General features: G+C 42.9%; 1 protein-coding gene across 10 annotated transcripts in view; it reads right to left on the reverse strand.

The window, feature by feature from the left end:
• THADA (THADA armadillo repeat containing) overlaps positions 1–24,405 on the reverse strand; it is a 335,835-nt gene extending 311,430 nt beyond the window's left edge. For 4 of the 10 annotated variants that reach the window (XM_039529572.1, XM_039529577.1, XM_039529576.1 and 1 more), the window contains exons 1-10: positions 24,195–24,404; positions 17,090–17,190; positions 15,103–15,197; positions 14,508–14,638; positions 8,463–8,611; positions 8,268–8,300; positions 6,781–6,829; positions 5,400–5,590; positions 3,262–3,356; positions 2,918–3,138 (exon numbers count right to left, since the gene is read on the reverse strand). In XM_039529572.1, the coding sequence (XP_039385506.1) occupies positions 2,918–3,138; positions 3,262–3,356; positions 5,400–5,590; positions 6,781–6,829; positions 8,268–8,300; positions 8,463–8,611; positions 14,508–14,638; positions 15,103–15,197; positions 17,090–17,165 (1,040 nt within the window). In that variant the 5' untranslated portion in view covers positions 17,166–17,190; positions 24,195–24,404. Of the gene's footprint in view, positions 1–2,917; positions 3,139–3,261; positions 3,357–5,399; positions 5,591–6,780; positions 6,830–8,267; positions 8,301–8,462; positions 8,612–14,507; positions 14,639–15,102; positions 15,198–17,089; positions 17,191–18,703; positions 18,723–24,194 lie in introns of those variants that run through there. The other 6 variants (XM_039529579.1, XM_039529580.1, XM_039529581.1 and 3 more) reach the window with 4 other exon arrangements.
• Positions 24,406–24,678: the final 273 nt, after the last annotated feature.

Below are 24,678 nucleotides of genomic sequence, written 5' to 3' on the forward strand. Positions count from 1 at the left end.
AAGGTCTCCGGCGTAGATGAGAGAACAAGCTCAAGCACAGCGTGAGCCGGGGAGCTTTCAGGCACCGGACTCAACGGCCCTTGCGGGACAGGAATCAACGGTGCCTCACTCAGCAGTGCTGCACTCGGCGGTGCCGGGAGATCCGTCATCAACAGGCGCTCCTTCTGTGGTGCGGATGATGACGAAGCAGCTGGAGCGCTGTGTTGTTTCCTGGGCCGCGGGGACAGGGAGCGGTGCCAAGCAGACGTCGGTGGCGGTGAGGGTCGGTGCCGTGGCTCCTTCGCGGTACCGGAGCGGTCCGGAGCCAAAGGAGCGCTCCTCACCGATACAGGCTGTTGAGCGCTCGGTACCGACGTTGCAGGGCTAAGTGCTGCCTCCATGAGGAGCTGTTTCAGTCGAAAATCCTGCTCCTTCTTCGTCCTCGGTTTGAATGACTTACAGATGCGGCACTTGTCAGGAAGGTGGGATTCCTCTAGGCACTTAAGGCAGGAGTCGTGGGGATCCCCTATTGGCATTGGCTTTTGGCACGCCGAGCACGGTTTGAATCCCGGTGACCTGGGCATGAGCCCGGCACCGGGGTGGAGGAAAGGGGCTAATCCCCGATCCCCCCTCAACTATATACATACACAACAACTAACACTAACTATAAACACAATTAACAATAAAGAACAACAAGTAAGCTAGGGAAGTGGAGATCAGCAAAGCCGCACTCCACAGTTCCAACGACCGTCACAGGCGGTAAGAAGGAACTGAAGGGCCGTTGGGTCGGCAGGGGTATATATCCGGTGCCATGGCGGCGCCACTCCAGGTGGCGACCCAGCCAAGCCACCGAGTGTTGCTAGGGTAAAAATCTTCCGACGAACGTGCACGTGGCACGCGCACACGCACACCTAATTGGAATCGATATGAGCAAGCACTCGAAGAAGTTAAGTGACAAGTCACACTGAGTCAGTGGCAGGATCAAAACTCAAATTCCAGTGTTTCTCAGCCTTTTTGATACCAGGGACTAGTTTGCTGCCTTCCTAAACTGTGTCAAGGAGATCTCAGGGACCGGTGCTGGTCCATGCACCAGTTGTTGAGAAACACTGCAATAAACCACCCTGTCTTCTTTACCATGGATTATCATCACTGCTAGAATTCCCTGACAAATAGTCTTGACAAATACACCTCTACCCCGATATAACGCGAATTTGGATATAATGCGGTAAAGCAGTCCTCCGGAGGCGGGGGGGGCGGAGGGGGAGTGCGGGCTGCGCACTCCAGCAGATCAAAGCAAGTTCGATATAACACGGTTTTACCTATAACATGCTAAGATTTTTTGGCTCCCGAGGACAGTGTTATACAGGGGTAGAGGTGTAGTCTTAATTTTAAAATAGTCCAAATAGCCAGTCAATACTAAGCCCATAAAGAACTGAGTATCTGTTGATATATCTGAACAGCTTTACTATTTTTCACATAATTACTTTACATCTACTTTAAAAATAAAAGGATAAATGTTTTCTTTGTTACAAGAAAATTAAAAATTAAACAGTATAGTAATGACATAATGTAAAAAACAGTAACCACTTCCTTGGCCCCTTAGGTAGAGAGGATGGAGCTGGATATGGGATATATTTTAATCCACATTTTAATAGGGATGACAATTTTAAAAGGTCATCAAGTACTCCAACATAATTCATCACATTTTAAGAGTTCCACTCCTTTTATTCTGTAAGAAAACAAGAATCTTTTGCAGAAAAGATTAAATCTAGCAAATAAGATTCACATTATTACATAAGGACTGAGTCTGCCACACTTTCTCACGCGGAGTAATCCCTTACTCCAACACTAGTCCTACCGAAATCAAAAGAAAAATTACGTATTTCTGCATTTAGGAAACAGTGGAAAACTGCAAATACATCTAGGCCAGAGATGGGCAAACTACAGTGGCCCGCAGGACTGTCCTGCCCGGCACCTGAGCCCCCGGCCCCTCCCTTGCTGTCCTCCTTCCCCCGCAGCCTCGGATCACCGTGCCGGCTGCACGGTGGCTTGGCTGGCTCCAGCTAGGCAGCACAGCTCAGGGGTGAACACAGGGTGCCCTGGCACAGCTCCCCACAACAATAGGGGGCCCCTGGGCCCAGCACTCAGGCAGCTCAGGACTGGGGCACCCCCCCGTGGGGGGAAGGGGCTGCACCGCAGGGGCAGGGGAGGAGGCGGGCAGTGTGGGTGACGGGAGCGCAAGGAATGCGGCCAGAGGACTCAGGAGGAGCACCGGGCAGCCGCGCAGCCGGACGGAGAGAAGCGGCGCTTTGAAGGGGAAACGGCCGCTTCTCTCCGGCTGCGCGGCTGCCCCTGCTCCTCCTGAGTCCTCCGCCCATGTTCGCAGGGCCACATTCCAAAAGGGGCGGGGGGAGAGTGGATAGGGGCGTCCAGGGGGGCGTTTAGGGGCAGGGAGTCCTGGGAGGGGGGGTCGGATGGGGTGGGGTCCCTGGGGCAGTCTGGGGCAAGGGGTCCCTGGAGGGGGCAATCAGGGGACAAGGAGCGGGAGGGTTAGATGGGTTGGAGGTTCGGAGGGGGGCAGGAAGTGGGAGGGGTGGTTGGGGGGACAGGCTGTTTGGGGAGGCACAGCCTTCCCTATCTGGCCCTCCAAACCGTTTCACAACCCCGATGTGGCACTCAGGCCAAAAAGTTTGCTCACCCCAATCTAGGCAATGAAATATACAAATATTGTATTTATTTTAGAATTGATATCATTAGGATTACTCAGAATAAGGTATTAAAGGTGGCAAAACTTGGACAAGAGTAATTAAATTTCCAACTTCAGAAAAGGACATGGACTGCAGGCCATTATAAGTAGATGTGGTTTCAACAACAGGAACGAACATGTAAAAGGTCAGAAAAATAGTTAATAAAACAGCATTAAAAAAAATAGACCTACCGTGAAGCCAAAGATAACAAAACCAACACAATATCTAAGAGTAATTTCTCTCCATTTTCACCCATACTGCCATTCTTCCACTCTAACATGGCCAGCGCTCCATGACAAAGGAAGAGGAGGACTGAATCAGAGAGCTCTTCAGTACAGAGGCACCCACAGCTGCTCACAAACCACTCTGGTACACTAGCACATTTCACTGAGCGGAGGAGCAAGTCACTGACCTGCAAAAGCAAAATCAATTAATGCCAATCTTATTGACTAATTACAAATAGAACATTAAAGTACCTAGGAATTGGTAGTAGTAAATAGATATAGCTTTAGTTTAAGAGAAGAAGCATACTTACCAAACAAGGTAACTTTTCAACAGGCTCAAACATAGTCTTAGTAAAGAGAATGACAGCCAATCCTGAGGTAGTCTGAACAGTAGGCAAGAGACCTTCTTTATGATAGAGGGGGAAAAAAAACAAACAAAAATAACCCAACATTCTTCATTGTACAATGCTTGCTCTATTTGATAGAAATGATTAGAACTGTAAATATGCTATTTTATTTTTTGACAGAATGTACAATTATTTACATAGCCTGCATCACCGCAGTATCTGAGTTCCTTGTAAGTATTAATGAACTTATACTGAAAATACTCATGTGAAGTAGGAAAATATTATCCCCACAGTATATATGGGGGGAAAACAGCCATTAAGTGACTTGCCCAAAGTCACAAAGGAAGTCTCTGGCAGAGTCTGCTATGCTCATATTATATTTTTGAACCCAGTTATACTTTTGGCCTTCACAACATTCCTTAGCAATGAGTTCCACAGGTTGACTATGTGTTGTGTGAAGAAGTACTTTCTTTTGTTTTAAAACTGAGGCCTATTAATTTCACTCAGTAACCCCTGCTTCTTGTGTTATACGAAGGAGTAAATAACACTTCCTTATTCACTTTCTCACACCATTCACAATTTTATAGACCTCTATCATATCCCCTCTTAGTCGACTCTTTTTGAGACTGAAAAATCCTAGTCTTTTTAATCTCTCCTCATATGGAAGCTGTTCCATACCCTTCATCATTTCTGTTGCCATTCACTATACCTTTTCCAACTCCAATATATGGTTTTTGAGATGGGGTGACCAGAACTACATACAGTGTTCAAGGTTTGGGTGTACCAAGGATTTATACAGTGGCATTATGATATTTTCTGTCTTATTAGCTATCCTTTTCCTAATGGGTTCTAACATTGTGTTAGCTTTTTTGACTGCCACTGCGCATTGAGCAGCTGTTTTCAGAGAACTATCCACAATAACTACAAGATCTCTTTCTTGAGTGGTAAAAGCTAATTTAGATTCCATCATTTTATATGCATAATTGCGATTATGTTTTTTACTACTTTGCATTTATCAACATTGGGCAACAAAATGACAGATGAAATTCAATCACCCAGTTTTGTGAGATCCCTTTGTAACTCTTCTCAGTCTGTTTTGGATTTAACTAACTTGCATAATTCTGTATCGTCTGCAAATTTTGCCACCTCACTGTTTACCCTTTTTCCATATCATTTATGAATACGTTGAACAGCACTGGTCCCACTGCAGATCCCTGGGGGACACTCTCCACTTTCAGAACTGACCATTTATTCCTACCCTTTGTTTCCTGTCTTTTAATCAGTTATGGATCCATGAGAACCTTCCCTCCTATCCCACGAATGCTTACTTTGCTTAAGAGCCTTTGGTGCGGGACCTTCTCAAAGGTTTCCTGAAAATCCAAGTACACTATATCCACTGGATCACCCTAGTTCTCATGTTTGTTGAAAGAAAGAATCAAAGAATTCTCTCAGAGAATTCTAATAGATTGGAGAGATATGATTTCCCTTTCAAAAGCCATGTTGACTCTTCCCCAACAAATCGTGTCCATCTTTGTGTTCAATAATTCTATTCTTTACTATAGTTTCAACCAATTTGCCAGATACTGAAATTAGGCTTACTAGCCTGTAAAGCCAGGATCGCCTAGGGAGCCTTTTTTAAAAAATGGTGTCACATTAGCTACCCTCCAGTCATCTGGCACAGAACCTGAACTAAATGATAGGTTACATACCCCAGTTAGTAGTTCTGTGACATTGGTACCTGTGCTTCTGATCGCACAACCCTGTATTTATTTGGTACAAATTTTCTGCATACATAAAAGTCTGGCAATGCTCACCGAACCTATTTGTTAAAGTTTGAAAGATAACAGAAATGCCACTCACTCATCAAAAATATTTATTCATTATAATTGATAAGTCTCATTTCTCCCTCTGTACATTCTGCTCATTCTGAATTGATAATAGCAGTACGATTGGGAACTTAGTAAGCTACCAGAATCAGTACAATGCTCAGTGACTTAGACTGAAGGAGGACAAGTCCAAAAGACAAATTTTTCCAACAAAGAACTATTTCAGTTTCTTACTAAGAACAAATTTTATAATATTTAAAAACTGCTGATACTTACCATTCATTAAAAAGTTTGAGAAGCTCTTCAGTAAACCACACATACTTTGCCAAACAAGAGAACCAGGTTTCTTCCAAAGACTTCCCTGAAAATTTTCTTGTACTTTCTGTAGTAGCATCATTGAAACTTTAATGGCCATCAATAAATCATGCATCAGTCGAGTTTCAGCAATACTATTTCCACTAAGCTTTCTGAAAAGGAAAAAAAAAAAAAAAAGAAGAAAGTCAACTAAAATTTGTGTTTCCCCCATGCAAATATTTTGCCAAAGTTACAGAAAGGAAGTTTTTTACTTTGTTCTATCCACTGAGAATATTATAAAAATAAAACAGGAAAGCTAAGTCCAAGGCATTTTCACTTTAAAAAAACAAAACAAAAAAACCTCATTGCATGCTGATTAAACAAATGCATAACTTTGTGAACAAATCTCATCAGTCTTCGCATTGTTACAATCAATAATATTAATCACAAAACAGCCACAAATATTTCAATTTCTTTTGATATTTTATCTAAGTCAAGATAACTCGTGCTGTGATCATTTTTTAACAAACATGGAGCAGGGAAAGTCAAGTGGAATACTAAAAACTTAACACGGAAAAGATTTTATTCAGCCCTTGCTATGTAAGCTAAGGTCCCATTCTCATTAATATGAAGAGAAGAATGGACCAGAGTGCTACTGGTTATAAGAAACATACACCACTACATGCACAATTCAACTGTAGTTGCACAAAGCACATATAAGGCCCACCTTAGTCAGCTGAACTCCAATTTCAGTATAGGTGTAACAGAGAAGGGAGTTGACACAGTGCTTAATCCCTTTCACTGCCCTTAGGAAAGCATGATCCCCCAACCCAAAGTGCAACTATTAAACAACTTATTGGGTTGAATCTACCAGAGAAACCAGCAGCTTCAATGGTAGTCTGTGTTTAAAATGGACACATTCTATTATGTCCTTTTTAGGTTCTTGGGTAAATTCCAATGACAACCACTTCAGTAATCTGATAACAACATTAAGTTAAAACAAAAAAATCACATGGGAAGTGGAAGACCACATTATAGTTTTGTTCAATGGTATTCATGAACTACACACTTCAGATCCAATTTTGTAATGAAGAAAGTACCCACAATTTATAGGTCTCTATGCCTCTTATACTGACACATCCTGGTTTTCATCCCGCCTTCCTCTACATTCCAGCATGCACCAGGATGGGATACGAAACTCCCTACTCCTTTTTTTTTTTTTATAAATGGCACAGTACTGCACATATCAACTTTATCACTATGGCATTTATTGTCACCAGAAAGAATATTCATAGTCAACTGTATCTTCCACAAAGAGTGGATTTGAAATAGCTAAATACATTTCACATTTAATTTCACTTGCCTGTTTTCCTCCTGTATTTCAAGCACAGACTTCTGCAGAAACTGAAGAACTATTAAAAATAAATTATAGTAAGAAATTATTTTGTTTAAAAACAGACTGAACTGCAAATATGAATTGGTCCCACATGTGTGCGTGCAGGGTTCGTGCATGGACAGAAAAATTATTTGCCAAATGGAAGCAACATTACAACAGTACATATCAATCAAATTTGAACTTCAGTATAGTCTCATAGGAGTAGTGTTCAAAGGAAGTGGAAAAAATCCATTATAAAAATTGTACAATTCCCCTGGGCTGTGCAACCTTAAGTTACGATGAGAAAGAGATGGTTCCAAAATAAGGATTGGCAGCTTGCTGGAGGAAAGGAACTCACTCACACAAGCTTTACTCATGCAGCTTTGCAACAGCCTGGAGAAGGGGTGGCCAACCTGAGCATGAGAAAGAGCCAGAATTTACCAATGTGCACTGCCAAAGAGCCACAGTAAGACGTCAGCAGCTCCCCATAAGCTCCCCCTGACCCCCAGTATCTCCCACCCACCAGCAGCGCTGTCCATCAGCACCTAACCCTCCATTCCTACACCTGCCCACCACAATCAGCTGTTTTGTGATGTGCAGGAGGCTCAGTGTGGGGGAAGGAGGAAAAGCAAGTGCATGGCATATGCAGGGGAAGGGGCAGGGGCCTTGGAGGAAGGAGTGGAGTGGGGCCAGGGCCTGGGGCAGAGCCCGGGGTTGAGCAGTGAGCACCCTCTAGCACATTGGAAAGTTGGCCCCTATAGCTCCAGCCCCGGAGTTGGTGCCTATACAAGGAGCTGCATATTAACCTCTGAAGAGCCGCATCTGGCTCCAGTTGGCCACCCCTGGCCTAGGGTCTTCGAATTTTATCTGGACAAAGACCTAGTTTTCCAATATATCAAGTTGCCATTACCCTATGGTCTAGAAACGGACTCTAATAAATGATACAATAATTAACTGTGCTCTTGGTAGACCAAATTATTCATCACTGCCAGTTCCTGGTTCTTTCTCTTTGGTTAGCAGAGGCTGGTAACCGTTCACAGATATCACATCCAACCTTAGGGTGGGGAAGTGTGAGAGAGAGAATGCCTCATGTCACTTAATTGCAACTCCTTCTCTGAAAAGGTTCCACTGAGATCTGTTCATTCAGACCAGCAATAAATGCAACTAAGGGAATTGAAGATGAAAGACAAAAAGTCATGGAAAAACAGACGAATCTACCAAGTTCCAGCTATAATGGAGAAAAATATTTTCATGCAATTTTTTCACTTCTAGTAAGCCCACTAAGAAGAGCTGTTCAAAAATTGTTTATATTGTCTTCACATTTAGTTTTTGTTGAATGTGAGTTTTCATAGAGGAGTAAGAGTGGGGCTTATGCACATTTAAAATTTCCTGCCTGCCTTAAGGTAGTCTCAAGAAAACATAAGAAATCAAAAAGTTACATTTATTGTATTGTTACAGAAATAGCATGACCTTACCTTCTTTGAATAAATTGTTAATACTTGCTTTACCTATGGGGGGGGAAAATATGTATTTCAATAAGTATGTGTTAGAAGCAATCATTTACTTTACAATAATCTCAATCAGACCAAGACCATTATAAACAATACCAAGTTCCAAATCACAATTGAATAAGTTAAAAATATGAAAGATAATATTGCATGTGATCATACCTAGGCTGAAGTTTTCCATACAGGAAGCAAGATTGTCCATTACTTTTCGGTACAAGCATAAGTCTGTAGTTTTTAGTTCTTCTTTAAGACAACGAACAAAACTGTGCACTGCTTCAGTCGTAAGTTGTTCAGGAAGGCCATTTAGTGAACTACAATAGAAAGAGAATAATCAATTATTTCAAACAGAATATTAAAAAGCATCCTCAATATCAAAGTTGCCAAATCGGTGAAAAACTTAGGCCTCAGTCCTGCAACTGGATCCATGCAGGCCTGTATTGAGCACCCATGACTTGAATGGGGTTTTGTGCAGGTGCAAGGATGTACCCATACAGATCTAATTACAGGACCGGAGTTTAAGGCATTTTACAACATTGAAAAAAAAATAAACATAAATGAATGCAAGTATAAAGGTATTCGGTAGAAACAAGTCTCAGATACATTACTCTAAGACACGAGGCATTTTTAATGACAGCCAGAAGTATAACGTTTGTTTTTAAAAAATTAGCTTCTCCCAAGCCGCTCTTAGTCCTGAGGGAATTCTGCACCAAAAAATTAAAAATTCTGCACCAAAAAATTAAAAATTCTGCAAATTTTGTCAATAAATAAATGTGGCTCCAGCATGGCAGTGGGGAGCACAGGCCACTGGTGGTATTGGGGGCTTCAGAGTGATCTCCCACCTCACCTCCTCTGGTACAGGGACTCGACAGGGGGGCTCCACCTGACCCGGATACACTACTAGGGCTGAGCCTGCCCCAGAAACACCCCAGGGCCAGGCCCTGCCCTCCTGCACCAGGTATATGTGGGCAGGCTCAGCCCAGCAGGATCCAAGTGTGGAGGGGCTTAGTGTGGGGGGATCCAGGTGTGGAGTGAGAGGTTTCTGTGTGGGCAGCTCAGTGGGAGATCTCCATGCACAGAGGCTCATTGGGGGTTCTGGGTGCAGGGGCAATGGGACTCTGCAGGGGATCCAGGTGAAGGTGGGTGGGGCTCAGCGGGGATGGGGGGGGGGATCCGGGTGCTGGAGAAGTGGGGTTTGATGGGGTGAGGGTCCAGGTGTAGTTCCTTGGGGATCAGTGCGGGGGTCTGGGTGTGAGGGGTCCAGGTATAGAGGGGTAGGGCTTATCAGGGTGAGGGTTTGATGGGCCTGTTTAACAGGGGAGCAACAGCTGCTGCTGAGGGGATACCGCATGCTGGGCTCCCGTTTCCCCCTGCAATTGCCCTATCCCCTTTTCTTCTCCATCCCCCTCCCCTCACTCCCACATTCCCCTCCCCCTGCCCTGTTCCACCCCCATTTTCAGCAGGGAAGTACAGGAATTCTGCAGGGGTGGAGGTGCATTTTCTAAGGGTGAACAGCCACACAGAATCCCCCCAGGAGTATTCTGGGCTAACTGCTTCTTCTTCTTTTCCACCACTCATCTTTTCATTTTCTCCCATGCTGCCCCTTTGATTTTCAGTAGCCGCCCTCACCTCATCTCTTCTAACCTTGTAACACATCCCCGCACCTCGCCCCAAAAAAGAAGAGACCTCTCAAACATAAACACTTATCACATGAAATCCTCCAGGGATGATCACTGCAAGATTCAGACTGCTTCAATACCTCATGCTTGTCACCCAATGTATCATCTGTTAAAGTAGACTACCATCCTTAGGGCAGGGAGCTACTTATGTATATGACGCCAAGCACTCACTCACACTCAAAATACAACCAACATTATTTCAGCATTTAATTGTCCCCTAAATTAGTAGATTATAAAAGTTACTTTTCATATATAAGGAGGGAAAGCATAGAAGATGGGACAGTATTTTTGGTGCAAACTATTTGGATAACTCATAGGAAATCAAACTAGTCAGGATTTCTCCCCCAAACATTTTATTTAGTGTATACACTGTGAACACTAAGCAAATTTACTTCTCAGACTGTGAAACGAACAAGGAAATAATAGTATCCACAGTATTAATCTTAAAAGTGTATTTACATTAGATTAAATTAGATTATAGTAAAAATGTATTTAGAGTCTGGTCCTGTAGTCATTACTCAGGGAAAAATTCTGACTGGAATAAATAGCAATTTCCCCTGATGAAAGGCTGCAGGATCAGACCTTTTATCACATTTCCACTGTTTAACTGCAAGACTCATCAATGAGATAACACACTGATGAGGGAATTCAAAGAACAAAGAACATTAGAACAGCCATACTGGGTTAGACAAAAGTCCATCTAGCCCAATATCCTGTCCTGCCAATGCCAGGTGCCCCAGAGGGAATAAACAGAACAGGTAATCATCAAGTGATCCACTCTGTTGCTCATTCCTGGAGAAAAATACAGAGATATCTCCCTATATACCCATTCTTTACCTATCACAGAATTCTACATTGTGTCAAATTAATAAATTGGACATCATCAGATAAGCTCTTTAAGAGCACTGGGCATTTCTTTTGACTTTAGTCCTCAGAGCCATAAAACAAACCTCAGTGCAAAACAGAACAGCTATTAACCTTGGGCTAAGGGAAAGGGACTTTGATCCACCACCTCTCTCTTGGAAAAGGAGAAATGAAAGAGAAGGAGCAATGAATACGCAGCACCTAACTATGCGTTTCTGAAACATCCATAACTATGAAGTGCTCCAGCAAAGGGGCTTCCATGTGGGCTTTTCTTTCTGTATTTTGAGAACAGACAACAGGGAGGTAGACCCAAAGGCCTTCTACTGTTCACTTATGCTGTGAATATCTGACTAGAAGTAAATGCTGCTTAAGCAATATTTATTTGTACTGGGTCCTCTCTACCATTGTTACTCCAGTGCTACATGGGAATTTAATTTACTGAAGCACCTGGAAATCAGCCCTCCACTCAGATATCTCTGCATCCAAATCACTAGGGATTCCCATCCTTACAGCTCCTCTAGGATTTGAGAAGTTGGGATGCTACACCTCCTGCCCAATCTTCTTTCCTGCTTCCCACCCGAGAAGACGACTGCTTGGATTCTCCACCAGGTCAAACTCGTGGAGGTTCCTGACTTCCCTGTTCTTTTCCCATGGGATGGAACAACCGAACCTTTCATCTGTCCCCACAGAATGCATTTGGACTGCTCATCGCAATAACTTATTTATTGAGTGCCATTCATCCTATTTGTGGTTTTTCCTTGCTATTATATTGTTCGGGGGGGGGGGGAGGAATAGAAGTAAAGAGAGTCCAGCTCCCAATACAGATGTTTAAAAAGTTAAAATATTTGGGGAATCAAAGTATTTCTCAAGTAAATTTTGAAAGCAAAGAAGACAGCAAGATTAATCTTGGCTTTACATTTAATGTCCAAAACAAAAACAAATAAAAAGAGCTAACAATGGCCTAGAAAAGGTAGCAAATACCACTTGGAGCAGAAGTGACGGCGGTGAAACACCACCAGAAGAGGGCGCAATAACTAACAGAGCTGATCCCCAGGACATCCAGCAGGGGGCACCGCAGTGGTGAGTCCCAGCCCCTTACATGCTGGAATCCAGAATACTGTACTAAATACAAATGTATTTAATATCTGCCAGCCTTACTACTTCACCTCTGACTGGACAATAGTTGATTGTTCTGTAATTTGATTTTTTATATTAATTTTGTTTAATCGCACAAGGTTCCATTAGAATATAGAGCTATTAGATTTAGCCCTTCGCCCCTTTTCTAACTCAGAATTCAAATTAAACACACAGCATAATATTTTGTTTCTATGACAATGACCTATTTAACTTTATTAATTTAAACCTATTAAAATATTTTATTTAATATGACACATTCTAATTTAATTTTGAAAGTGGAGCATATATGCATGTCAGCTTTTCCACTATGAACCTTTATTTATTGGGGTTTATAATAGCCAAAGAAATTCCTTCCTATCTTAAATCTGGCACATAGTTCCTCACAATAGAAAAGAGTGGTTTTTAAAGCAACATGAACCAAATGACTTTCAGTGATATGCTTTTATAGAAAACAAAGTTTGTTCTTTTTTAAATTAAAATCTATTTGTTGCTGTATCCAAACCAAAAACATCATTTTAAAATGACATTTGGAAAGCGTTTAATGAATTACATACACACAAAGGGTAAAACTAGTCCTAAATTCTTTAATCTGAACTACTGCTTTTGGATAGAGCCACTATATTAAAGGAATTACCATATATACTCGTTCATAAGCCGAATGTAAAAAAGTGACACATCAAAGAGCAGAGATCGGCTTATAAACGGGTCTACACCAAAATTTGATTATTTTAAATTCTATGGAATCATTGAATTGAATATCTAATATATTGTCGTTTTGTTTATCTGGAATGTCTGCAGGCACGGAGCCTCTTGGCTCCCTGTGGCCGCGGTTCGCCGTTCCCAGCCAATGGGAGCTGCGGGAAGTGGCTCCTGTTGGTTGGGAACGGCAAACCGCGGACACTGGGAACCAATGGGCTCCATGCCTCTGAACGCTCCAGGTAAACAAAACGTCCAGGTGACTAGAGGCTTATCCTAACGGGCCAGGAGCCAAAGTTTGCCAACCCCTGAAATATAGGGTCAGCTTATGAAAGGATCATACATATTTTTACCTAACTATCTTGGGGGGTTGTCTTATAAACAAACACGCTAAGTGGAGCACGTATCAGATTAAATTCTCATATTGCTTACCTTGGATTCCTTTTTAATAGTATTTACTTGCCTTTCCTTAATGTTTTTAAAATTACTCCAAACCAAGACTCTGCAGTATTTGTTCATTCTCCTAGGACAGTATGAATAAAATCCAGGGTGGATTAAAACTAAGTGGAGCCTGGATATGGCTATATCAAAATTTAAACAGGTCTCTAAAAAACAGTGAGGTGCCTCTGTGTAAGTTCTTCCCCACGCTCCCAGACCACCTACCTCCTTGAGATTTCAAACCCCCCAGAAGACTTCTACTCCCCATGACTCCTTGGGATTCTTGTTCCCTTCTATCCCTTCAGTAGACACAAAAATGAAATCCTGATCCCAGTGAAGTCAATAGGTGTTTTGGCAGGATTTCACCCATGGTTTTTCCACTAAGTCACTGCTGCACCAATTCCAAATCTCAAGCATCATACCTTAATCTACAGATCACCAGCAGTATTGAGGCCCACCGTGAGGTCAGTGGGAGCCTAGCCCGTATAAGCACCAAAGGATCAGGTCCACACAGCTACAGAATTAGGATCAGATGCTGCACAAAAATGTGTGGAGTTGAATTTCTGTGCTTGCATGAGCCTAGGTCCACCAGCGCACATTTCATCACAAAATCAAGGCCTCAGGCTCTAATTCTGGTGCATGCACACACACAAGTTCCCATCCCACACAGGCTCCCAATTACTTCAAGTCAATGGAGTTTTGTGCAGCTATAAGAGGGGCACCAGCACAGAATACATTGCACAACTGAAGCTTTATATTGTATGCTGGAGCACAGATAATTTCTTACTGCTTATGTTTTGGAGTGTATGAAATTAAAACACTTAAATACAGGATCCCAAACCACAAACATATTAAAGGCGTAAAATTAATGAAAACCATACAACAGCACCTCCACAATACCGAAGCATAAGCATGTGCCACCATAGTCGCTATCATAATAAAACTATTTGTAACTAGATGGAACACAGACACTAAGATTCATCTTTGACTGTGGAAACAAGTTTTATTTTCTACCCAAATGTCATTTTTAAGTTATATTTTAATACAGTTTATAGTACCTACATGTATGTTACTTCTTTATGTTTCACATTCTACCATTTCTACTCATGGAGTATACCTTCAGACCATAAATCAAATAATTTACCTGCCCAAATAAATCATATTCATCAACCAACATAAATCTATCATTTCTACAGAAGCCAGCTAATTTTAAGGCAGAAAGGACAACCCACATCCTTATTACTATAATAATAAATGTCAGTAATGGAACTATAATACAATAAAGTACTTGAAAGTTAAGTGAAATATTCTGTGGCAGCAGATGTTCATCCTTAGCTAAAATTCTACTATTTTTGAAAAACAAAAAAGGGTTTTTATTTACTATCCAATTAATTACCTTGCCAACACCTTTTTCAAGGGATTCTTTGCGCCCAGTGAAAAATACATCACTCCAATAATATCCAAACAGCATTTAATCATGGGGCTACATGCAGAGTTTCTATCCATCTTCTTCAATAATGTCACAATCTGTGATCAACAAATTAAAAACCATACACAGAGTTTAAACTTTTGTTTATGTACTCATACATAAAAGAAATGAAATTCTCCTTTACCTAAAATTTAAAAGAATTTACTTCACAAGTTTCTTTTTCTGCCACCAAATTTCAACTGTCAGAATAAAGGTTCAAAAATTTTTCCTGTTCTGTATTTTTTTCTGCTGGCAGACACCTCGCATAGTCTGATTTCAGAGGCACTGAGCACTTCCAGCTCCCACTGAAGTATATCAGCATTTCTGAAAAATCAGACTAAACTTTTAATACATGTGGAGAAATACCAACTGTTCTTTTAAACTGGTCCTAATAATGTTTAAAATGTACAAGACAAGTGTACATTAAAAATAGCTCTTGCTATTTGGTGCCTAGAAAATTCTCAGGTATCATGATAAATTAGCAGTTACAATTTACCATTAATTAATATTAGCAAAGATGTACCTGTTTCATAGAGTAGATTTGATGGATGCCATCAGACAGCTGTACACAGTGCAACAGCAGAGAAGCCAGATTTTGGTCTTCAGCATCTGCAAATGCTACATTTTATTTGGGAAAAGAAGCTGTCTTTAATTGGGAACCATGTAATAAATAATAAATTGATTTTCTGAACCAGTAAACAATTCATAATTATATCATATTTGTAACATATCACTATTGTTTTATCCTTTCCCCCTACACTTAATCTGTCGCTTTCTCAAGCCTTTCATTATCATAACAATACTTAGCACTTATAAGAATACATTACATGTTCAATACATTGTATAGACCTTAACCCTTAGCCAAGTTCTTCACAGAGCAAAAACGACTGCACTTATATGAAAATAGTAGATAAACATTAAAGCCAGAATCAGCCTATTATTATTCTGCAAAACAATCTGTGTGGCTAGAAGAATGTACTCCTACACGTACTTTTACAGAACGTAAGGAGGTGATCCTGAAAACACACTCACACAAGCACAAATTTCATATTCATGTACGTTATGTAAGAAAATGAACCACCATGCTGAAAAAGGGAAAACCCATGCTAAATGGGAAGTTCAACTAGACAAAACCCAATGCAAAGAAAAAAAGCAAAAGGAAACAGAAAAGCCTGTTCAGACCTCATATTTAAAAAGTCACTTGGAGTGACTCAGAAAAGGGCCAACTGCAGAGCTTCTAAGATCAGAATATGTAGGCATCAAGCCTGTAAAGAGAATTGCATAGGTAGACCACAGCCCCTGGTCACTTCTCTGTGCTGGGTCAGGGACACAGTGCCAAATACAGGAGAAAACATTCATCTCAGACTAATTTTGGTGGGCTGCTTGTTCCCAGTGTCCCTATAGCCAACAGCATGTCATGTCCTACACAAGGGTTTTGGGGAGAGGACAAGAAGCAGCAGCCCAGACCTAAGGACTAAAGGACCTGCTAGCAGCAGATTTTCTTCCCAGAACACAAGAGTGATATGGGAGCAGAAGGGAGGTGCTTAAGTTTCTCTCATTCTATTTTAACATATCCAAAAAGCAGAACGGTCATTGAGGCCAAAAACTCAGCAAGATTCAAAAAGGGACTGGACATGTACATGGACAACAAAACTATCCAGAGTTATTGTAATGAATGATAAAATTTTTGGAAGTGATATTAAACCACATGCTTTAGGGCACAAGCCACTAACAATGCAGTCATTTGGACTCTGGCTGGAGACCTACACTGCAATTTTACAGCCTCATAGCCTGAGTCCTGCGAGCCCAGGTCAGCTGAGGATGTTGAACTACACTATAGACATACCCTAAGATCAGGATGGAACTTAATGTCAGAAGCAGATCATCCCATATTTGATTAATGTGGTGTTTTTAACCTTCCTTAGAAGCATCTGCTTTTGGCCACTACTGGAGAAAAGATATTAGACTACATGGATCCCAGATCCATGTGTTAATTCCTATGTTCCTAATTGTAAGGTACAAAGTCAAAATTCTCAATAACATAAACATATTTGTCTTTATTACTAATTTCTTTCACAAAGACTACTGAAAACTTGTATCACGTTTGATCACCAAACATACAACATTCTAAAAGTATCTGAACTACCTCTTCAAATCAAACTGGCCTTGGAAAATCCAAGAATCATGAGAAATACAGGAATACCTTATTTTGCAGTTATTTAAAGTCTCTTGTGTGTTTTTCTCCTTAGGAACCCTCATACACCTAAAAGGTCCATTCATACTTTAAACCATCCATTCACACCCATAAGTAACAGCCAAGATTCTTCAGAAGGAGGATGGAATAGGACTCCTTTGAAGCCTGTCAAGCTAAAAAGCCTTTTTTTTTTTAAATTATTCTCAGACACAAAACATTTAAAAAAATAAAAAACAAAAAATCAATTTTAGTAGGTATTCAGGTAATTCTACAAACAGACAAATTACACAAATTAATTTAGGGAAAAAATACTTACACCGAAGTGTTTCAAGCTCTTGGCATTCAAGAACGAATGCATCAACTTGAATTTCTTTCTTCTTCTTCAAAACCATTTTTGTTTGATTAAAATGTAACCTACTTTAAAAAAAAATTTAAACTTTAGGACCTGCTAAAAATACTGTTTCAAAGCATAATTAATTCAGTTTCATTTTTAGCTATTAACATTGATCTTCATATTTTCCCTAAAATAGTTTGTTCCATTCCATTTTAACCTCCACAATCATTTTACAGGAAATGTGGTAAATTCACTCCTGTTTCATTTTGTCACTTTTAAGCACTTCAAGCTTTTCATACAAAATTCACTGAGGATTCATGACACAAAACAGAAGACAAAAAAAACACAGCACAGGCCATGTCTATACTACCACTTATGTCAGCAAAACTTATGTCGCTCAGGGATATGAAAAAACACACCCCTGAGCAACGTAAGTTTTGCCGAGATAAGTGATACTGAGCTCCTCTGCCGACATAGCTACCGTCACTCGTTACAAGTAGTATAATTATGTCGACAGGAGAGCTCTCTCCCAATGGCATAGAGCGGCTACATGAGAGATCTTACAGGGCGCAGCTGCATTAGTACAGCTGTGCCGCTGTAAGATCTCTAGTGTAGATATAGCCACAGTCTCAAAAGCAGAGGATGAAAGATAGGAACTATATAGCAATTTATACTGCACTCATCACCATGGTACCTGAGAACTGTAAGCCCTTGCAGAGCAGTTGGGCCATGTAATAGTGGCAAAAAACAATGATTAAAAATTGTTGGGAGAATAAGAATTAAAGAGCTAAATTTCAACGGGCCAAGGTCCTATCTCACTTAATGTTTAAGGCCAGCATGACCTGTATAAATGGGATATGAAATCCACCAGGCAAGGTCTTTTAGAGATCTACTAGTGTAGAGATGTCAGGGTTTCTAATAAAGAGTGTTAAGTAACAAACAAGTGACTTTTCACCAGTACTAAAAAGATGTTTTAAAGCCCAATTAAATGTTATTTGATTCAAAACTTTACGAATTGGAAGTTGCATGTGATTGTAAATGGGGCACAGAGCCTTTCAGTTCTAGGTTAACAATTCAAAGTTTAGTTTAGGTTGATAATGACCAGAAAGCATCACCATCCAAAGGTTGCTTGATAGTTTCTGTGAAATGAGATGATAGTTTCAGCCTAGCTCATGGTGAACAGTCACCCACTTCACAAGAACTACCAGACTTTAACCTCCAAAACTACTGTAACATGTAAGCAAACAAAACTGGTGAGTAAACTATTCTCTCGCCACCAGAGTTGCGACCAGATCCACAAAGCGACTTAGGTGCCTAAATCTCAGATTTAAAAACCACTGTGATCCACAAAATCCTCACTCACTTGGTTGCTGCCTAATCCTGTAGGTGCATAAAGTCACTCGACACCTATGTTTTCACTGTAAAAATCCCCTATGTGCCTAAGTAGCTGCCTTTGGGCATTCTACAGTTGCTTCAGGCAGGCATCTGGATGCCTATCACATGCCTAAGCCCCAGCATGATCCTCAACTCTGGGAAAGAGGGAGGCTGCCACCTCTTCCTCTGTCTAATCTTTAGCCCATTGGTTAGGGTACCTACCTGGCATGAGAGAGACCTCAGTTCAGTTCCCCTTCTGCCCAATAAGAAGGGGTTTGAACAGGGATCTTTTAGCTCTCAGATGATTGAGTCAGACACTGGACTAAGGGATATTCTGATGTGGGTGTCTCACTCTACTTTAATTAAATCCTTAAATATTAATTGGGGCACAGAGAGTGAGAATCACTCTACAATCCAGTGGTTAGACCATTCACCTGCAAAGCGGGAGACCTCTGTTCAAATGTTTTCTTCTCATTATCTAGCTAATCTATCACATCCCAGTTGAGTACCCTAATCACCAGACTAAGTTTTATAAAGGAAGCTTCTTCTTCCCACACCTAGCTGTTTTGCGTTGAGTGAGAATGGCACCTGGCTAACAAGAAACAGCTTAGCCGCCTGACTCCAACAGAGAGATTTCCAGCTTTGGATCACAACCCGAGACATTTCCCTACAGCCCAGACTTCGGCACTTAACTCTGTGAGAGGGGCAACGCTTAGGACACACCCTTTTCATCAGCATTTTCTACTGGGTAGCCTAGGTAGCTCCTCATTTAACTTACTGGCTTTTGCAGATCCCATTCTCCAGCACATACCTCTCCCCACGCATTGCATAAGGATGCTAGGCGGGTAACTCAGATTTTGTGGATTCCAGTGACTTTCAATGCACCTAAAACTTAGGCATTCTGATGCTGAGCATAGTGACATCTAAGTCCCTTTGTGGATCCGGACCCTGGTTCCTCCATATCAGTATTGAAGCAGATGATCAAGGCAGTGTGGGGAAGCTAGTATTGCCACTGCCTATGCCATTGTGTGAATCCGTGAACAGCAATACTTTGACAAAACAATGACACAGAAGTGTTCCTTTTTGTAGACTGTAGTGACTTTTTCCCGTGAGACTGTCTGAGAAGAACACAATTTATAATTTAACACAGTTATGCCATCTTTCAGCTAGCTTGGTCACTGAAGGTGTGGAGGAAGGGTCAAATTGTCTCATTTGAGTCTACAGACAGGGGTCGGCAACCTTTCAGAAGCGATGTGCCGAGTCTTCATTTATTCACTCTAATTTAAAGTTTCGCATGCCAGTAATACATTTTAACGTTTTTAGAAGGTCTCTTTCTATAAGTCTATAATATATAACTAAACTATTGTTGTATATAAAATAAACAAGGTTTTTAAAATGTTTAAGAAGCTTAATTTAAAATTAAATTAAAATGCAGAGCCCCCAGGACCAGTGGCCGGGACCCAGGCAGTGTGAGTGCCACTGAAAGTCAGCTTGCGTGCCGCTTTTGGCACTCGTGCCATAGGTTGCCTACCCCGCTATAGAAAAAGAATGAACCAATCTTGTCCTTGGAAATCCCAAGAATTTAAATAACACTTCCATACACTGAGGGCTAATTTGACTGATCTCTCTTCATTTCAAAACAAACTTAAATTTACTGTTAAGGGAGGCAATGGATAGGGAACAGCACAGGGGGACAGGACACCCAAGTCTCATTCTTGGCATTACTATCCAAATCACTTAGGATTAGCTCCACAGAGAGACTCGGGCATTGAAACACTGAGTATCAGAGCACTCAACTTTAAGGTGTCTCGAAAAGTCACAGGATCCACACTGCCACCCACAAAGCTGAGTAAGGCGCCTAGGCTCCCTATGCCAGTGGTTCTCAAAGCCAGGCTGCCACTTGTTCAGGGAAAGCCCCTGGGGGGCCGGGCTGGTTTGTTTACCTGCCGTGTCCACAGGTTCAGCCAATCGCGACTCCCACTGGCCGCAGTTCGCCGCTCCAGACCAATGGGGGCTGCGGGAAGGGCAGCCAGCACATCCCTCGCCCCACACCAGTTCCTGCAGCCCCCACAGCCAGTGAGAGCCGAGATCGGCCAAACCTGCAGACGCGGCCATTAAACAAACCAGCCCAGCCCGCCAGGGGCTTTCCCTGAACAAGCGGCGGACCAGCTTTGAGAACCACTGCCCTCTGCAATGAACAGGGAGAGATAAGCACTTTAGCATGTGATCCACAAAAGCCAGCATGCAGGGTGTGGAGCTGCCTAAGCTAGCCAATGGGAGATGCCTACGAGAGAGGCGTGTGCTAAGTGCCATCTCTCTCACAGAGATTGTCCTGAGTCCAGGCTGCAGGAAGGTGCCTATCTTTGCTGGGGTCACTCAGTTTAGGCACCTAAGCCACTTCTTGTGGGAATGAGTTAGGTACCTGCCTCACTACACAAAAAATGGCCAGAGGAGGAAGAGGTGATGGGACAAGAGAGAATGGAAATAACAAGAATAATGCTATTTTCTAGTGGTTAGGGAACCAACCTGGGAGGTAGGGGACCCGCTTCAAACCTCTTGCTCCAATCACTCATTATTTAGCCACAGTGGAACAGCTTCAAAAGGAGAGACTGAGAAAGCCCCATATCAAAATATCTCATAGCTCAATGGTTAGAGCACTCTCCTGAGGGATGGGAGACCCCTGTTCAAATCCTTGCTCCCCTTCTGGCAGAGGGGGAAATTGAACCTGGGTTGTCTACAACCCAGGCAAGTGCTCTATCTACCACACTAAATATTACAAGGTGGGCACCACCACCTCCAACCAGATTTGGAATGGGACCTGATTCAGTAGGCACGCTTGAAGGCCACCTACTGGATCAGGCCCTACATGCAACTTAGGTGGCTGAATGTCTATCTTCTCATTTTCTGAATCACTCTGGGCTTAGATGGGAAACAGACATCCAGATGCCTGCAGAGGGCATGGCCCAGGCTCTAAAACTTAGGTGTCTCAGGGATTTTTACAGTGCAAAGTTGGTTCACAGTGAGTTTTGGCACCTACAGGGTTATGCAGCAGCCATTTAGGACTGCACTGGTGCCGTACACAGGGACTTAGGTGCCTAACTCTGGACTTCAGGCACCTAAGTTGTTTTGTGGATTGCACCCTTAGGCAATCTGAGCTGAGAGAAAGGTTATCAGTAAAACTGCAAGACTTACTTTTTGTAAAACACTGTGAGAACTACGGATGAAAAATGCCATAAGTGCTCTGTATTATTTAAAAAAAAAAATAGTTTCCTTTCAAAGTTAGGTTTCCTGTATCCCATTTACTTTTTAGCTGTTAGCTGGCCAGATGCAAGTCCCAGGTTGTACCAGTTTCCATTCTCCAGACACATACAGTAGATCAGCGACCACTTTAATACCTTATCTACACCAGGCATTTTAGTCTCCATCACTCACCACCAGGTGATTCCAGGTGATCGCAATGGTTACATGACACAGTGGCAAAAGTGCCTTGGTGTCCACAGCCTATACTACTGATGCCACCAGCAGAAAACTATACTATCCTACTTATCATATCATAATCACTGCCAGCAGGGACTAATAAACCAGATACAACCTCTTATGCTACTCTAGCAGTTTTAGAGGTGAATAATTTGTGGAGAAAGAAAACACGATTTGGGACAGGAAGAGTCTCCTCCCAGAGAAGAGACTGATTTTATTTATATTAAATACATAATATTAGTGCAAATCTATGCACGTGAAAGAGAAAAATGATTGGAGGGCTTCAGTAACTCAGCCAGAGGTTATGGGTCTATTACAGGAGTGGATGGGTGAGGTTCTGTGGCCTGCAAAGTGCAGGAGGTCAGACTTGTTGATCATGAATGGTCCCTTCTGACCTTAAAGTCTATGAGAGCCCAAAACTACTTTTAGGAAGTAACTTTAGGACTGTAATATTTATTTTAAAAAAAATTATTAAAGCTAATGTTTCAAATCAGTTTTACACAAGTTAAGAAGGAAGGTACTGTACATCTGGGGTCAGGCTTGAGTTATGAGAGGTACTACACGTTCACAACACCTTTCATTTAAGCATCTCGAAGTTCTCTACAATACCAATTTTAGAGATGAGGAAACAAACACATAGTGGAGAGCTAAATTTTCACCTGGCCTCAAAATGTACTCTGACATGCATACCCACCCAGTTGTGCCCAAAGGTGAGATTATTTCTTACGCAGCCAAATGCCTCAGAGACCACATAGATAAAGATCTGGCCCTAAGCCAATGGTCCCCAACGCAGTGCCCACGGGTGCCATGGCACCCGCCGGGGTATTTATGTGTGCTCACCTAGTGCCCAGCAGGGCAGAGAAGCCATGGCCCTGCACCTGCCGGGGACCGAGAACTCCGGGGCCCACAGGCTGCAGGGACCGGCGTTCTCTGTTCCTGGCAGGCGCGGGGCTGCAGCTTTTCTCCGGCTTCTCCGGGGCTGCAGGAGCCGGCGTTCTCCGTCCCTGTCAAGCACAGATCCGCAGCTTAAGCCAGAGAGAGAAGCTGCGGCCCTGCGCCTTCCGGGGACAGAGTACTCCGGGGCTGCAGGCTGCGGGCGCTGGTGTTCTCTGTCCCCGGCAGGCACCGGAGCGCAGCTTCTCTCTGGCTTCGAAGCCGGAGAGAAGCCGCGGCCCCACCCCTGCCGGGGACAGAGAACTCCAGGGCTGCGGGCGCTGGTGTTCTCGGTCCCTGGCAGGTGTGGGGCTGTGGCCTAAGCCAGAGAGAAGCCCGCAGCCCCACGCCTGCTGGGGACAGAGAACTTTAGGGCTGCAGGCTTCATTCTATGTTAAAGTAAGAATAATAAATATATTTGGACCAGCAGTTCAACAATGTTTTACTTTTTTTAAATAAATAAGATGAAAACTGTTTATGATATTTATTTTGTAAAAACGCATTAATTTTTATTACAGGTAGATAAAAAAGAGCAAATTCACATGGTAAGGTGAAAGAGTAATTGCTGAATAATTAATTAATATCTTCTACATGTAAAATTACCCTTCTTATCTTATGGGTTCATATATTATGTAATATTAAACATGATGTTTTGCATATTCTTTAATGTACAAATACAAAATAAGCCTTGAAAAATTGTTGGCACCCACCACACTCTTCTGAAAACATGAATGTGCTACTGGCCACAAAAAAATTGGGGACCACTGCCCTAAGCAAACAGGCCAAGATAAATAAATGACAACATCATGGAAGAGGACCCAGGAATCTAGCATTCTAGTGCTTTGCTCTTCACCTACAACGTACAGCTTCCAATCACCCTGCAGGCAAGGGCATGAAATGCAAGAGCACCAGGGAATTAACACTCCTTCTCCCCATCACCAGAAAAACTGGACAGGACCTGTGCCCCCACCCCAACTCACTGGGGCATTTACCCCCCTTCTCCACATCACTAGGGAAAGGGACTGGACCTGTGACCCCCACGTCCCCTGGGGCATTTACCCCCCTTCTCCACATCACTAGGGAAAGGGACTGGACCTGTGACCCCCACGTCCCCTGGGGCATTTACCCTCCTTCTCCCCAACACCAGAGAAAGGGGCTAGACCTGTGACTCCACACCCCTGGGGCATTTATCCCCCCATCACCAGAGAAAGGGGCAGGACCTGCGCCTCCCACCCCTCTGGCGCATTTACCCCCATCACCTGCACCCCGCACGGGGGGTTTCACTGAGACGCGCCCCCCTTACCCGATGGGGACACTGGCTCTGCACCCAGCCTCTGCTGCCGCCTCCTGGCCACCCACCCACACTGCCTCCGTCCCCCGGCGGGTCTCGGTCAGGTTCCGGCCCGGCCACGTGTCGTCCCCGCTGAGGAAGGGGCGGGAGCTCCCGGCCGGAGCGGGAGAGGGCGGGGCCGGGACGCGGAACCAAACCGCGGCAGCTGTGAGTGACGCACGCTGGCCCTCCGGCTTTCGGTACAGGGACTGACTGACAGATCCCGCTCGCCAATTACGACACAGACACTGCCCCCTGGCCTCCAGAAGAGGCGGGGCTTAGAGCCCTTCCGTTAGCAGGATGAGCTCCGAAGCTAAGCGGTGCTGCTCAGGGACAGTACGTGGATGGGAGAATTGTCAGTCAAGTGTGCTGAGGGCTTGTCTACCCAGGAAACTTATGGTGCACTTACCACCATGGTATCTGAGACCCGCATGCCCTTGGAGGGCAGTTGCCCCTT

Source organism: Mauremys reevesii, linkage group 3 (genome assembly GCF_016161935.1).
Source record: "Mauremys reevesii isolate NIE-2019 linkage group 3, ASM1616193v1, whole genome shotgun sequence".
NCBI lineage: Eukaryota > Metazoa > Chordata > Testudines > Geoemydidae > Mauremys > Mauremys reevesii.